The sequence below is a fragment of the Astatotilapia calliptera genome, chromosome 20 (genome assembly GCF_900246225.1).
Source record: "Astatotilapia calliptera chromosome 20, fAstCal1.2, whole genome shotgun sequence".
Lineage (NCBI taxonomy): Eukaryota > Metazoa > Chordata > Actinopteri > Cichliformes > Cichlidae > Astatotilapia > Astatotilapia calliptera.
In genome coordinates this window covers 8,382,329-8,399,145 of record NC_039321.1, presented here as the reverse complement: position 1 = coordinate 8,399,145, position 16,817 = coordinate 8,382,329, and the positions used below count along the sequence as shown (strand labels likewise).

Sequence of the window (16,817 nt, the reverse complement as noted above, 5' to 3'; positions counted from 1 at the left end):
TCAATAACTACACTATTTTTTTTTAAAGCTTTCTCACTAAATTGCCCCTAACATTTACTCACATACCAATTCTGAATATTTGTCCCGTGGCTGATTGAAATCATGTTTATGCCTGCTGATTCTCAGCATATGTCAAGAGATTAGCTGCTGTTATAAACTAATTCCTAAACAAAAAAACTAAAGAATGAGCCAAAGTTTTTCACGATTTTCTTTCTTCTGAGGGGGTTTATCCTGTTTTGAGTGCAAGACATGGTGTCTTGTTTTTTTTTTTTTTTTTTTAACTTGATCCTGTGAAACTATGCCCTCTCTGTGTCCCCCTGCTAGGCTGCCAGAGTGTTGAATTTGCATTTGATCAACCCTGAAAAGCCCACGGAAGTGGTGGAGGATATTTGGCCAAAACTGGGGAAGGAATGGGAATGGGGGTTGGGATTGACTAGCTTTAGGAGAAAAAGGCCTGCGGGCAGAGAGGTAAAACGGGTGGGGGTCAAAGTGAGTTTGAGAGACAGTTGCTGAGGAAATTAGCATATTCCTGTGACCCTTTTCAATACACTAGAAATGGGCGGGAACCAAGCAGAAGAAGGGAGAAGTGCTAGCACTTTAGTGTGGCTAGAGTTGCCTGATGTGGTCTAAAGAGAATAAAGACTGAGCATGTTTGCTTTTTTTAATCTCTTCCTTTCCTGCATGCATGAAATGTGATTATTATTTTGTTTGTTTTCTGTTGTTGTGCTGTGTTGTTGTTACGTCACCCAGGATCCTTAGTACGTAGTCTCTTTCCCTCTCCTTTGCTGTGCACAGGTAACCCTAACGACCAGGATGAGAGCCGCAGCGGCATTCTCCGGCCGTACCCTGCACGTGACAATGCTCTATCCTGTGTTCTGAACAATGCGGCCACCTCTACTGCAGAAAGCGGGCAGCAAACCCTTGCAGAACCACAGGTCTCTCCAGAAGACCCGCTGGGAGCACTGCCTGAAAACTGGGAGATGGCTTATACTGAGAACGGGGAACTTTACTTCATAGAGTATGTATCAGCAGACTCTCGACGCCGCCTGTTTATACTTTTTTTTTTTTGGCCATGGCTCACGCTGTAGTCGGTGTTTTCTGCATTTTACCTGCACTATTATCCCTTTTGTTCGTCCAGTTGCTTGTCTTCCCACTTGATTTGGTTTTTAGGCCTTCCCAGCCAACCTGCCCAGCCCCCTGGGTGCTACTGCTTTCCTGTTAATCCCTGCATGTCCCGATCTCAAAAGGAGATCACATCCTGATCACCTGACTACCTCCACCTCTCTGTCCTCTCTGCAGCACGGCAAAGGCACAACACCAGGACATGGCTGTGTATTTTCAGAGCTTGTATGTTCATTTCTGCTATCACTGAATTACAGAATGTTCTTGTTTAACAATTGAGGGAAAAGTCAGGTCGCTTACTGTTTATTTCCTTGCTGTGCCTCTCTGTTCTTTTCATTTGTGTTTGCAGCACACCTTCTGTCCGCTGTAAACTTGCTGACGTGTTTTTCCTAATTCTCATTGATGCATTCGTGTCCCCCTGCTGTGTCAGTCTGACGGCCTGTGTTGAATTATTCGGTTCTCTTGTTTGCTTCCTCTCAGCCACAATACAAAGACCACATCATGGCTGGATCCTCGGTGTAGAGACAGAGCCTCCAGACCGCTGGAAGAGTGTGACGATGATGGTAAGCTTCTATTCCTCATTTATTAAATCAAAGCGTTCATCCACACTCCTGTGTAGTGGTTCAGGAACAGCAGGGGATGCTCGGGGTCTCAGAAGTGAGGCTCCTCTTGTTTATTGTTGTGATGCTGATGTTAATTTCTGGTGCTGTTTTTAGTACACTCATTTGGTTTTGATTGAAAGATTTGTTAGAAATTGGAATGTGCTACATTTGTCTTGTTGTTAGCTCTACTGTCATCAAAACCTGACATAATTTTCAAATAAACAGAAAAAAACATTTGATTAATTCCAAATGACACTTTGTTTACAGCTCACTCCAAACACAAATTGCATAATTACCCCATCAAGTGGTGAAATCTAGAATGGCACCCCAAGTCTCACTAGATTTCTCAGGGCATTTTGAGATGTTGTTATAGCCCAAGTCAGTCTTTTTCTAAGGGTTTTCCCTTTTTCTTTGTCTTTCTCTGACTGGTCACGTCATTCCTTATTTGCTTTGGATTCCTGCATCTATGATCCACCTTCCATCTGCTATCATCCCTTTTTTTTCCTCTTCATTTTCTCTTCTTTGTTTCATCCTGCTTTGTCCTTGGAGAAGAAGGGATACATACAGAAGACCTGGAGAGTGATCTAGGTAAGGTTTTTGGAGGTTTTATGGAGGATGTTTTGCTATATTAAAATTATATTATTTCAAAGATGCCATTCAAAACTGATCATCTCAAAGAGGAAATTTTAATTGGGCATCGGTTTCAAATGCAAGGCCCTGAATTCTGTAAGGAAGATATATTAATTTAGTTTAGAGCAAAGGTAGCTGCAAGGGTTTAAATGAGTTGTTTTTTTAAAAAAAAAAAGCAAAAACAAGCATGCATGATGCTCTAGTGCAGGGGTGTCCAACTCCAGTCCTCAAGAGCTACTGTCCTGCAGCTTTTAGATGCATCCCTGCTCCAGCACAGCTAAATCAAATGGTTGGATTACCTCTTCAGCATGCCATCAAGTTTGGCAACGGCCTGATAACAAGCTATTCATTTGATACAGGTGTGTCGGAACAAGGATGCATCTAAAAGTGCAGGACAGTAGCTCTCGAGGACTGGAGTTGGACACCCCTGCTCTAATGCAAAGTTATATTTTCATCTCATGGGTGGCGAGGGATGATGACCATAATATATTCTACTGGATTTTGTGGAAAAAAATATGTTGTTTTTTTTCTCGAATATCTCACAACATTATCAAGCAGAACTATTAGTAAGAATACATCAGAATGGATGTTCAATCTTTAATCTGCCCGCTCCAAACTACAAAGCCTGTGGTAATGTCTGATTTCACCCACGTGAGAATAGTGCAGTGAAGATGGCGTCAGTTCAAGGATAGCAAATAAATCCGTCCAGTGTACCATCATAACTTGCATCTTAGTACATGTCGATTTTTGGCTGTTGGGTTTTATATTTCTTGCTCTTCTATCTAGATATATCTCTATAGGCTTTAGGCTTGTAATGAAATCCCAGTATTTATCCATCACATGCATTACAGTGAAATATACTGTATGCTATTGTTGGACCTGAATTTTTTTCCAAGATTCTTGTTTGTTTTAGGAGATCTGACTCATGTAATCTGCATCGGATGCAATAAAACGTGATATTTTACTGCATGAACAAGAAGAGTTATTAGCCCTAAGTGCACTAGTACCATTTGTAATCCGTTATACTGAGGTTTCACTGGGGACACAGGTACATATATGCACTCAGAGTTTTCTCGCAAGCAGGCAAATTGCTCAGCTGCTGATTCTCATCCCATTTGCAAGTAACACAAACAGCCATGCAATGGAACGCAAGCTCTGTCTTAAACAAGACTCTGAATGTCTGGCTTCGAGCCTTTATTATTCCAGGCTGCTCAGATGCAGACGGTCTGTGATTATTGATTGTGAAATCTAGACTCTTATAAAAGTGTTTACTGGACTTCAGAGAAGCCCACAGGAACACAAGGAGGTAATGTCTTTGTCTGAAATCAAATACAGCGAGATAGGAGATCTGAGATGCCAACATCTTAATGGGAACATGTCAGTTTAATAGGCGCGTGGTCATGAAATGTGGTTAGGTCTGTGTACAATGTGTAGGGGTGTGTTCACAGAGGTAGTGATGTAATGTATGGTAATACTTAGCAAAATAACTGCATCATGCTTTTCAGTTATTTATTAAATGGTCAGACTACATTTGTAGCCACATGTCTTTGCGGTCTTGTTTGAAGCTGTTTGGTGTTATTTTCTCAGTTATTGTGTTTTGGCCATAATGAGGATGTTAAAATTGGTTACAGGCAGCTGGAGAGAGATCCAGCTTATTATTTAATAATACTTTATTACTGGTACCCATGGATTGAAATCCTTACGATGTAAAGGGAAAAGAGAAGAGTTTGTGCTCCAAGCACAGTTTTACAAAAAGTAATAACCAGGGGTGCACATAAGTGGTCCGCAGCTGCACATTCGCTGTCAAAATAAAAGACGCGCACCAGATAAGAAGTTGCAACGCGCGTTTGCGGATTTTCACAGCATATTCTGCACCACATCTCTGTGCGTTCATCATTTGTTTGAAGCCAGCTCACCTTCTGCAACCACTTTTCCAAGAATACGCGCTTCTTTTGCTGTTCGGACTCCTTCTGACATTTCTTTGGAGGTGGAGGAACACCAAAGTAACTGCTTAAAGGAGCTTGCTTCTTCGACATCTTTAAGAGTTCGAAACAAATGTCTGTCATCCTCCAGAAAATCTTATGTACGCAAACGCGCGTTGCAACTTCTTATCTGGTGTGTGTCTTTTATTTTGACAGCGAATGTGCACCTGCGACCACTTATGTGCACCCCTGGTAATAAAGCTGAAGTTTTAACATGGACGATGAAAAGTGTTTTTCAGTGGTCAGCAGGACAAAACCAAAACTACAATTTCATCCCCTTTTGGCATGTATGTTAAAATCCATTGTTGGGATAAAGGCAGCGTGTCCTTTCTAGTGAAATAGTTTTTCTCCTATAACTGTGGGACTGAAAGACTGTTACCCAAACCAAACTATCCCACTGAGCTCTGCTAAAATGTAATTTTTGTCTTCAATGCTGTGTACCTTCTCTATTTCAGAGCTGCCTCCAGGATGGGAGAGGATAGATGACCCAGTGTATGGGGTGTACTATGTAGAGTAAGTGAATCTCCTTATTGGCAGCAAAGACAAACGGGGTTTCTCCAGATGAAACACCCTTTTACAAATCTCTTCTCTGCTTAAGTGAATCTGAGACTAATCAGTCTCCAAGTTATTATCTTGTTCTCTCTCCCTCTCGCCCTCTGTCTCAGTCATATAAACAGGAAGACTCAATATGAGAACCCGGTGGGGGAGGCGCGGCGTCGAAAAATCCTTGAGCAGCAGCAACAGCCGCAGCCTCCAGAAGGTGAGCGGTATATTCGAGGTTCGTTTCCTGCCCTGGCACGGCACCATTTCTTTCTTTCTTCATGTCTGTCAGTGTCATGTCCTTATAGTTTGTCCACTGCTATCCAGGGCTTTGGCCAGACTTCTTGTCTCTGAATTAATTCGACTTTAACGGGGGGGGGGGGCAATATAAATATATATTATTGTTACTAAAATCCAAAGGATTAAAAATGGATTCTCATAAGGACGTTTCACAAAAGTAGAACTGGCCCAAGCCAGGGGTTGTCTTTGATGTTTAGGTTTTAATTTATGTGATTTATAGTCATAAGTGCCATTTTGTATTTGATCATTTATCCTGCATTACCATGAAAAGGCAAGAATGATGTTTGCTTTAGAGATTCAAAAACTTTGAGTTGGCAGTCGAGGGTGAAAAGACTGAAAGAGGTGAGGCAAAGATACATGCATGAGGATAAGGGCTCACGATGATGCACTAACAGTAATAAAATGCATTGAAACGCAGTATATTAGCAGCAAATTAACTGGCCTGCTTGCTATACTAATGCAACAGTATTCTGCCTTTATAGCCATATGCTCTATTCTTATTTCTTAGCTGTGCCAATCCACGAGCAAATTCAATTGGTTCCAGTATCTCTTCTTTTTTTTCCATCTCAGAAGTAAACTTTGTCTATTATTTATTCATTCAAACTCAGATATGATCAACTCAGTTTAAGTCACTGCTGTTCAAGGTACGCAAAAAATTCAATACAGTGGCAGACAGTCTAGTCTAATGGCAACGCAACACAGACACAACTGCTGTGATTTAAAAGCTGCCTGTACGTCCATAAGAACATCGGAGAACAGAAGTGACTCACTCATAAGTAACTCAGCATATTTTTAAAAGTGCCACTGACTGCATGAAAACATTACTCTTCACACGCTCCACAACCCACAAAATGTGATAACTGCATTTCACAGTTTGCATGATGTAAGTCAAAGAATAACAGAGTAACAACATCCATTTCTATTAATTGTTTTCATTTGTTTTAACAGTACTAACACTCAGACTGTGTAAAGTGTTTGTAATATGACGCTTTTGCGACAACGGATATAATTTTGCTGCATAACATTTGCTGAGATCAACAGTATGATATACACGACAAAAAAACACTAGTAGAAGTACAGATAAGTATGAATAGTACTTCCTTTCAGCTCCGTGTTTGTGTGTATTTTGCTGTTATGTGTTTCTGTGTGCATGTGTGGCATGTAAATACACCTCTGTGTCGCGCGTGTGTGGATTAACGTTTGGATACAAATGTGTCTGTGCAGAGTGGATAGAGGAGCACTCCTCTGCAGCAGCTCCACTGGCAAACTACGCACCAAACCATCTGGAGACCTACAGGGACCCACAGGTCCCACCAGCTCTACCTCCTGTCCCTACAGGAGTCAAACGTAAATCATTATGTTTATAGACTTTATATATTATTACTCTTTGTTTTTTCAAAAGAGTTGTTTCAGCTTGCTTTTTCTTTGTCTGTTTGTGGGTGGCGTTACTCAGGAGGTAATTTTTGGAGTCCATTTGGATCTGGATGTGAATCCAGGAATTTTTGGAAGGATTCTATACAGTTTACAATAGAGCAAAATTGGACTTTGCACACAATCTTCAGAAAAACAAACTGAAAAAATATGATCATAAACCAATCCAGAAAGCTTTCTGGAACTGATTTCGTGTCTTTGTTTAGGGAATTTTTAGCTTTGGCTGAGAAATAGCCTTTTACTACTTTTTTTTTTTTTTTTTCATTATGCGTTCTTAAGAGTCCCAAAACTACATCCTGTACAAAATACTGTGCAGTCCACCTAATAGCCTTAAATGGTACATTTCATAGAACAGTCAGTTTCCGAGAAAACAGCTCCTTTGTCGGGGATTAAGAAATCTTGCCAATTTCCCAACTTCTGTTATTATACAAAGCATTGAAGAAAAATGTGTACCTCGACCATCAATGCATTATTGTGAGATGGGAAGTAGTACTGCAAAAAGGCATACTGTATATTGCAAACAAATACAAACCAAAGAAAATAATAAAGTAAAGAAAGTAGGATTCAAAGGATGCCAGACGAACACAGTGTCCAGTTTTAAAACCCATCAAGTTGGTTTGGGATGAACTGAACAGAGCTGTGAAAGCAAAGCAACCTAATAAATGCAACACTTTTGGGAAAATTCTGCAGTAACATTAGGGGCATATTCATTCAGAATACATGTTGTAAAATGATTTTACACCGAGAAATGATGAAAGCTGCATCGTGTAAATTTCAATACCAACTGGAGAAGTGGGTGTGGTTTGACCAGTAGTGTTGTTTGAGTGAAAACAGGAAAGTCATTTCAAAAACATTCATTTTTGTTTTCATTTCCACTAAAAATTACAACTGTGCCTTTTCTTTCATTTTTATAGTCATCACATATTTAACTGCAGAAATTCATGTGACTTCTGAATCTGAAGGACAAAATTCCCAACATGCCACCTAAAAGTTATTTGTGTTCTGTAATGTATGTTATGCAGATTGATACAAGAGTTTTTTTCTGCCCCACTCTGCAGGGGGGAAACCTTTCTTTACAAGAAACCCAGCAGAGCTGAAAGGAACCTTTATCAACACAAAGCTGAAGAAAAGCTGCCGCGGCTTCGGTTTTACTGTGGTTGGAGGAGACGAGCCAGATGAGTTTCTACAGATCAAAAGTCTAGTGCTGGATGGGCCTGCAGCTTTGGATGGCAAGATGGAGACAGGTGCAGTACATGACCACCATCCACAGAGGGCACTGTTTTCTTTTTAAAAACGTTGTGTTGTCGTTTTCTGAATGCATCTCTTTATTCTTTGAGTCTAACCGCCACACAGCTGTGATTAATGCCAGATATCACTAACAGTGTAATGTGAATCTGGCCTGGTAGGGGTTTTAACTGTAAACGGCAACATTACCAATATTGTGATCTTTCTTTGTGCAGGTGATGTCATAGTCAGTGTGAATGACACCATTGTGCTGGGCTACACCCATGCTCAGGTTGTGAAGATCTTCCAATCCATCCCAATCGGCTCCATGGTCGATCTGTCTTTATGTCGTGGGTACCCGCTGCCCTTTGACCCTGATGACCCCAACACTAGCCTGGTGACCTCGGTCGCAATATTGGACAAAGAGCCTATCATCGTCAATGGACAGGAAACGTTTGACCCACCTTCCAACCAGGCCGGACCCATTAACGGCTTGCGTGAGCCACGGCCGCACAGCCCGTCAGCCGAGGTGGCGTCTAACGGCTCACACGGCTACACCAGCGATGTGGTCACCTTGGCCTCGTCCATAGCCACCCAGCCCGAGCTCATCACTATCCACATGGAGAAGGGAGACAAAGGTTTTGGCTTCACTATTGCTGACAGCCTGACAGGGGGGGGTCAGCGGGTCAAACAAATAGTGGACTATCCGCGATGCCGTGGCCTAAAGGAGGGAGATATTCTGATGGAGGTCAACAAAAGAAATGTCCAAAATATGAGTCACAACCAGGTGGTGGACCTGCTGAGCAAATGTCCCAGAGGCAGCGAGGTCACTATGCTGGTGCAGAGAGGTATGTATTACATGTCTTATAAATGTATATCAACAGGGGCGGAGAAACAGATGCAGGTAGTCAAGTTTTGACATGAAAGGCTATGAGATCAAATACACAAAAGAATATAGTGCTGAACAGACAACAGCTTGAGCAGTTGGCACACTAAGAGTAATAAGGGGGGGGAAAAAAGCAGCAGAGACAAGTGAGGAGGAGAGTGGGTGGCAGAATGAAAATTGGACGGACCAGAGCGGATGAAATGAGAAGAGGTAAAGAGACGATGGGATGAATTAGAATGACTGTGGACGAGCAGATGAGTGTGGGAAGGAGTGGGAGGACGGGTAAGAGCTGAGATGAATGAATGAGAGGGGGGAGGAGCACGTTAGGTCAGGGACTTGTATATCAGAGTGGGCCTTCACTTTTACTACCTGATGTTAGTTATTTGACATGTTGAGCGATTGGTGTGACTTCTCATCTTCTGTTTTGATGTGTTTTATTTCCAAATTACCCTGGAAATTACTTTGGTCCTGAAAGCATCCTGAAAAGTCATTGTTGAACAATTTCGATTCTGGCTTCAGCTATAATGGTTGGTTTTTTTGAGGGGGGGGGTGTTGTGTTGACGTGATTGTGGCCGTTTCATTTCTCAATCTGCTCCCTAGCCAATCTTTTTCCGAGATGCTGCACTTTTGACCTGAAACGACCCGGAGTTAAACGTTTCTCTCGCTGAAATGTCAACAAATCATTTTGCGTGACAGAGTTTAGAGTATTCACGTGGCTACTGAATGACATTCAAGGTCCCTCGTTTGTGTTGAGTCCTTATTGTTGTTAAATTGTCATTCATGTTGGCTGACCCAGATCTGTATTAGTGGCAGGTTGCACCCCACATCAATTATGTCCTCTAATGAGCTGACCTTGTGCACTGCAGCTGGAATAACACCACTGTATTGTGTTAAATGTCAGCATCATTATGGACCAGTGTGGGAGAGAGAATAATATGGATGCAGAGCAGTATTTCCCCCTGACAGAGCAGAGAGGGAGAGGTGCAAAAGGAAGGAGGAGGCCATAGGCAGTCACTGGTGACTGACAGCAACGTAGATCATCTCCATTATGTTTGATATCAACCTGCCATTACTGTTGGATCAGGTGAGTGACCAGGTGATGAAGGACAAAGTACACAACCACAGGCTGCTGCATAATACCTTTTATTAACAGCTGACATCCAGTTCAAGGTCACGGGGTACCTGGAACCTATCCCAGCTGTCATAGGGTGAAAGGTGGGGTACACCCTGAATAGGCTGCCAGTCTAGCGCAGGGCTGCTGTCTGAGAATAACATTGATAACTGTGAGATAAACCTCGTAAAAGCCTCTAAACAAAGACTGCCAGTTCAGAGCTTTGATGACAAAAGATGACCTCGAGCAAAATTCAGAGAGAAGGACAAAACTGTTACAATGTGACTTACATCTGCAAGCATGCAGTGTGCGCTGACCAATGCAACATCTTTGAAGTATGTTTAATGCAAATTTCACTAAAGACCATCTTATGATACTATCAGAGTAGCTGTTCAAGTGACTATTGAGCACACATTATATAAATCTGCCTTTGCATGTTTCTTTCAAGTAGTCTTCAGGAATAGTTCTCTAGGCTTCTTGAAGGACACTCAAAGCTCTTCTTAGGAAGTTAGTTGGCTGCCTTTTGTTCCATTCTCTATCAAGATGATCCCACAATCTTTAAATAATGAGGTCTGGGTTCTGAGGAGGCCAATCCATGACTGATAGTGTTCCATTATCAGTTTTTTCTTCTACCCAGATATGCTTTTCCTGCATTAGCAGTGTGTTTGGGATCATTATCATGTTTGAAACTTAAGCCGTTGCCATTTAGATAGATAGCACTGATCTGATGATACTTTCCTGCATCCATAGTTCCATAGATTCTGACACCACTGTCTGAAATCCAGTCCCTAACCATGGTTCGATCTGCCTTATGTTTTACAGATGGCTATAAAGGCTACACATGGTCACACATGGCTTCTGACCTTCCATTACTGACAATGATTTGAACCAAAGTGGGGAAAAAAACCTGCCATTAATACCTGTTGCCACTGATTTTTCAGTCCAGATATTTGTAGTTTGGCACTTCTCAGCCAGTTTCCCTTCCTAAAGAAGTCAAGCTTCTTGACAGCCCGAGACCATTTTTGATGAGTAAACAGTAGATGGATCAAGTGAGGGGCCGAAAAATCCAGCAAAGATGATGAGTCACATCTTTGCTGAATTTTTTTCCCTGTTTTTTAGAGACATACTTGATTGTGTTCATCTGCTGTAGATAGGTGTTTGTTTGTTTTTTCAAATTGTATTTAATTTTTTTTAAAGACATGTGCCAAGCTTTGCATTAATATCTCTTTGGGAATAACTCAATTTCTTGTGCAAAAAATCAGACCTGTTAACTTCAGGATTGTTTGTTGATTTTAGATACAAAATTGGTAACAAATGATGTGTTTTTGCAAAAAGGTTAACGCGCCTAAAGACACAATTTAACATTGGTTCTTTGCTAAGTTGTTTGACACGAATACTGGTTTATCCCAGTATCCTCAATTAGGTGCCTTTTTATATTTTAATAGTTCATAGGTCAGTATTAAGTGGCTTACCCAAAAAAAAGGAAATTCCTCAGAAAATGGTCAGGTACAAGGATGGGAAATCCTGGAGAGCTATTGCTCAAGACCACTTTAAAAATTAGAAAGTCTGATACATTTGGAAGCAAAATGAAAAAAATAAAAATGAGAGATGACTTTTGCACAGAACTGTATGTAAAAACACCTGCCTCAAACAAGTACCAGTCCTGGTTCTGCCCTCCATGCCAAGCTGGACAAGAGTATAGCAGGAGTCTTTCCTTAGTACTAGCATGAGAGATGCCCAAGTTGATATCGTACAGTATTGTCAGGTATAGCTTGCACGTGTTTAAGAGTGTAAAAAGCCACCTTTAGTTGCTCAAAAGAAAATTAACTTTGAAGGCATTTATCAAAAAGCTGTCCGTTCGATAACTAGATCACGTTAACTGTCGATTAGGTGATTTTAAAATGCCATTATGGTAAATTATGAGTAGGTGTACGTGACAGATTAACCAATAAATATGAAAAATAGTTTATGGTTGTAACTGTTGTTCTGATCGAGATTTGTGTTCTGTTTTCTAAGACTTATGCTGTGACCTTTCAAGGATCGCTAGTAGCTAGCACATAATTGTTCCCAAACAACAGTTATAGGAGGTAAAAAGAGTGAGATAAGAGGAAAAGCAGAGGATGAGAAATATGAGAACTGGGGATCATGTTTTGAGAAACTGGAGGTGGAGGATTAGAGGAGAGAGTGTGAGATTTGCTGAACAGCACTGAAAGTTCAGCAAGGGGAGCATATATGAGGGGATTGGTTTTTGAGATGGAGAGGAGGAGGAGGAGGAGGAACAAGGTGGACTTCAGCTAGAAGAGAAGTTTAATCGGTTCATCTGTGACTCATCAATCTGCGTCGTCTGACTCAGTCAGCAGAGTCCGGTTTTAGGAGAAGGCGCAAATCACAAGGTCAGAACATCACAGTGATTTATCACCAGGATTGTTTTCCATTCAAATATGACAGCTATTTTTCTGTTTCCCACGCCGGCTGCAATTTTTAGTCTGCTTTTCTTTTAATACAAAATATTCTGTGGCAAAACTAGAAATAGATCTTCATAGGTTGAGAAAATGTGCAAAACAAAACCGAACGTAGTTTAAGGTTTTTTTTTTTTTGGTTTTTTTTGTTGTTTTTTTCTAAGAGTCAGATTGAGTTGTCTCTATTATCGCATATGCCCAACAAAGTGAGAAAACATCTTCTGGAGTCGTACACTCGTTTGTCCCTGTCGCTCTGAGGCAGCATTGCTCTGAACTGTGTCAGGGCAGTTTGGTGGTGGTTAATGTGAGATAATGTGCACAGTGAGTTCAGAAGCTCTGTGACAGAACACATTGGGTGTGCATTTGCAATAACTGTAATGCTCCCTGCAGTGACGTAACAGTGAAATGAGCAGAGCCACATTGGCAATCGCTGCTCCTCCAAATGTGTAGTTATCGAACATCTTGAGCAGAGGATTTCAAAGTTCTGGTGACTGATTTTTAGAGAGCCTTCATATTCTGAATGGCTTCACAGAATAAAAATGCTTCATGTAAAACAAAAAAACTTTAGGTGTAGGTGGATGGTGGTTTATTTTGGACATTGTAGGTTTTAGGGTTGTTGTTTTTTTTTAACATTAGGGATGTGGTTGTTGCAGTGTTTTAACGTCTGCTGTATTTCTGAGATGGGAAGGTTCACTTTGCTGTGAAGATTAAAACAGATGTGAAGTAAAAACCCTCCTTTAGTCACCACCTGTGCTGCTAGATAGTAACATGACATGAACTATGGATGATTAAAATGTTCTTTCCTCACTACACTCTTGCTGCACTATTGGCCTTACGGGCTACACTTTGAAGAGTCTAGATCTAGAGGAAGGCAGAATGTGTGTGCAATTAAAATTAGACGTGCAAAAGTACCCTGTACAGGTGAAGGAAGTACATGTTAAACTCCTGCATAGCAGAAGATATTAAAAATCCAAAACATAGTTGTGGATAGTGTTCTCGAGCCAGGCGGGTATTTTTCTAAAATCGAGTCTAATTTCTACTAGTTTATCACTTTACCTGCCCTGATCTAAAACCACTGTACAAATAAATCCACTCTCATGTGACTAATGTGCAATGAGGAAGTGTGGATTGCAAGATGTACCTTTTAGCATTTTAATAGATTTTAATTTTTTTTTTCTTAGAAAACTTTAAAGATAACATCTGGTGTTCTCAACTGCATGATTCTTCTATGTAAAGGAGGCCAGGCCAACTATAACTCCATCTTGTCTTCCCATCGTTGTTGCCATGACAATCGTGCACAGAGCTCCTGTCCCCTGAGAGACAGAGAGAAAGACGAGAGAAAATGAAAACCCGGAAGAAAGGAGAAATAAAAATGGAGAGGAAATAAAGGCATTAGAAGGAAAATGCAATAAGAGATGAAGAGGAAGTGAAGGCAATATCATTTAGGGTAGATGAATGGAGAGAACCCCATTGGATAATGGGACAATTCTTATATGTAGTGAAGGGACAAATATTTACAGATTTGTCTCATGCTGTACACCCTCTGACCATGTATATAGAAAACCTGGAGGAAGGACCATTCGCACTCTTCACGCTGTGTGGGCTCTGCATAGACCCACCAAGGCCACAGCATCAGTTGCACATTGAAATAGTGGGCCACTCACAGTGCTGCAGATTCAGTTTAAAAAAACCCTCAAGCTGTTTCACTGCTTGTCACTCCAAGATAAAAGAACGCTCCCCCCTGCATGCATACTTTCTACCTACATGACAATGGGGGGGGGGAGCAAACCTTATCTCAGGTCAAACCTACTCCATCATACAGAGGATTTTCTTTCACATGCATACTTTCAGTCTACTGAACACAAATGTCAACTGGTTTGTTGTAATATTGCAGCTTTCTAATGTGAAAAGCCATTTTCACATTTTCTCGCATATACATAGACAATATAAAATTGAAAAATACAAAAGTACTATTGGACACTAAACAGTCTTTAACCTGTCGACTTCCCAGTACAACGTGCATGTGATGCCCAGTTACGCCAGTGTGAGAATAGAGTAGCTAACTGTCTGGGAATCCAAAGCAAGTGAGTAAAAAAAACTTGTGTGCAGCTTGAGAGTCGTTCAGTAATTATGCCATTAACGTCTTTATCTGTAATGCTGTGTGATGTCACAAGCATACTTCTCTACTGTAAAAGGAGAGGAATCTGCCTTCTAGACACTGATACTCAAAGCCACTTCTAGATTGTTTACATCCTTTCCCATATGAATGCTAATGGATGCTATTTTAGTCTTTCCGTCTAAAGATCGTCTCAGTATTAATAAATGCTTACCTTTTAAGTTGGCCTTTTGTTCTTAATCATCATTTCAGAGTCTTTTAAAGAGAACTACGTTTATTTATGGAATATTGAGCATGGTTTTACCGGAATACAACAGGATTATGGAACAGGTGCCTAATGTAAAGTGTGTGTGTGTGTGTGTGTGTGTGTGTGTGTGTGTGTGTGTGTGTGTGTGTGTGTGTGTGTGTGTGTGTGTGTGTGTGTGTGTGTGTGTGTGTGTGTGTGTGTGTGTGTGTTCTCTGCATAAATAACCGCTCACCTTCTTGAATGTGTGCCGTCATCACATATAGCGTGTATCGCTCTACGTATTTATTAATACTTCTCGTGAGCTGCGTGTGTGCACAAACATGCAGTCAGCATACTTATTTCGCTGAGCCTCGGCTGCTCATAAATGTTACATTCGAACAGATCCAATCAACTTTGAATTCCATGTATACAACACATCAACATCACAATGCTAGATTAAGTTAAGCAGATTTAAAGACTGCATCACGCATGAAGATGCAAAGCTACCGTTCTAGCTGGCACACACTTCGGTGGGTGAATTTAGAGCAGGGGTCAATATGAGTTTGTTCCTCTAATTTCTATTCCCCTTTAGTTGCGTGCTCAAATTTATCAACCGTACGGCCATAGTTGAGTTCAATTTCTATACCCTTAATGCTGATTATGGTGACGTTGTTGCCCGCTTGGAGATTTTCAGAGGTTGTTTAAAAGTTAAGGATCTTCACTAACCTTCCACACTGGCTCCACAGTGCTGTAAAAAGAAACCATTATTATTGACATCTGACCTTGTTGTGTATGTCCATCCTGGGCTAGACACACCCACACATTCACTCTGACGCTCTCTCTCGCTCAAGAAAAAAACCAAAAAACAAGCATCCCTCTGCACGTCAGCAGTTGTGAGATGTTCTACTTGCTCCAGTAGCTGCCCCCCTATAATATGAGAGAGAGGGAGAGAGAAAATAGGGATAAATTATGAATCACGTAGAGAGAAGGGCTTTGCAGCAACAGAGTTTTAACATTTAATGATTTTTTTGCCAATGCAGCAGAAAGAGCCTAAGATGGATGCTTGCATGTTGTTGCGTGTTTTCATGTCACTGGAAGTTTCCATTAATAATCCCTGCATGTGCCGGTCCGTTAGCTGCTTTATATTTGTATTGGTCTTGACAGCATAGATGGAGGAGTTGTCTGCAACAGATCAAAGGTCTGCAATTAATATAGATATGTTGCACTGCTGCTCAATTCTTATGCTTAACAAAACGGACTGCCATCGTTGTATACGGAAGGACTTGATTGCCGTGGAAACAGCAACTCCTTGTCCCGATCCCGCCTCACGTCGTTCATGCATTCATTTGTCTATTTTTGTCTCGGCGCACTGTGCCGTAGTAAGAGATGGGCAAAGGTGATTTAAGACAGGAAAATAGCGTTCTTGGAAAGCGATTCACAAGCTGTGTGTAGGTCAAAGCAGTCAGGTGGAGTCTGAGCTGATAGGTTGGTCTTAGAGGTAAAGGAACATACCCACTGAATAACTGTTTGATTGTGATGGATGTGGGGAAAGGCTATTATGTGGGAATGTATATTAGTCTGCTGTGAAACATCTCTCCTGACAGCTGGCTCCATGTATTAATATTTCATTAGCACAAATGAGATTGATCGTCTTGGTGATTCTTAACACTGTATTAACTGGCACATATATGAGAGAGAGAGAGAGGGATAGAGGCACAACAAGTCATGGTGCACATATGAAGAGACGGGGGAGGGAACAAGAAGAAGGGCAGAGAGGGAAACCTTCTCATTGTAAGCACTGAGTTAAACAGTGGAGTTGAGAAGAGAGAAAGCGGCTCTGTAGTTACAAAGAGGATGTGCATAGTAAGGCAGAAACTCGGGCTTTCCTTTGACATGATTCGTAAACTGCTGAGCCCTTACTCTCGTGCCGGAGACGGCTGCTGTGCAGGCTGTGGAGGCAGGACTGTGGCTGCTTATGAGGACCTGTAGCTTGTACCAGCAGTACAAGGCTGCGGCAGGCGGTCAGCCTGTCTAATGCGGATAGATCAGTAGCTCTTCTTCTAGCAGCACGGGTGAGAGCGCGGAGTGGAGCGTAGGGGGGCGGAGATCACTTAGATTAGCGAGCAGCCTAGCGCAGTGTGTTGCTCAGAGAGAAAGCAACAGAGAGGAGGAGGAGGAAGAGGAGACA

The 16,817-nt window shown here is 41.5% G+C and overlaps 1 protein-coding gene across 15 annotated transcripts in view; it reads left to right on the top strand.

The window, feature by feature from the left end:
* Positions 1 to 16,817, top strand: part of LOC113013040 (membrane-associated guanylate kinase, WW and PDZ domain-containing protein 1-like) — a 99,641-nt gene that overhangs the window by 63,909 nt on the left and 18,915 nt on the right. For 3 of the 15 annotated variants that reach the window (XM_026153604.1, XM_026153600.1, XM_026153613.1), the window contains exons 5-13: positions 751 to 1,018; positions 1,300 to 1,347; positions 1,603 to 1,685; positions 2,265 to 2,312; positions 4,792 to 4,849; positions 5,002 to 5,114; positions 6,401 to 6,523; positions 7,666 to 7,851; positions 8,068 to 8,679. In XM_026153604.1, coding sequence (XP_026009389.1) covers positions 751 to 1,018; positions 1,300 to 1,347; positions 1,603 to 1,685; positions 2,265 to 2,312; positions 4,792 to 4,849; positions 5,002 to 5,114; positions 6,401 to 6,523; positions 7,666 to 7,851; positions 8,068 to 8,679 — 1,539 coding nt within the window. The remainder of the gene's footprint in view (positions 1 to 750; positions 1,019 to 1,299; positions 1,348 to 1,602; positions 1,686 to 2,264; positions 2,313 to 4,791; positions 4,850 to 5,001; positions 5,115 to 6,400; positions 6,524 to 7,665; positions 7,852 to 8,067; positions 8,680 to 16,817) is intronic. The other 12 variants (XM_026153611.1, XM_026153615.1, XM_026153602.1 and 9 more) reach the window with 11 other exon arrangements.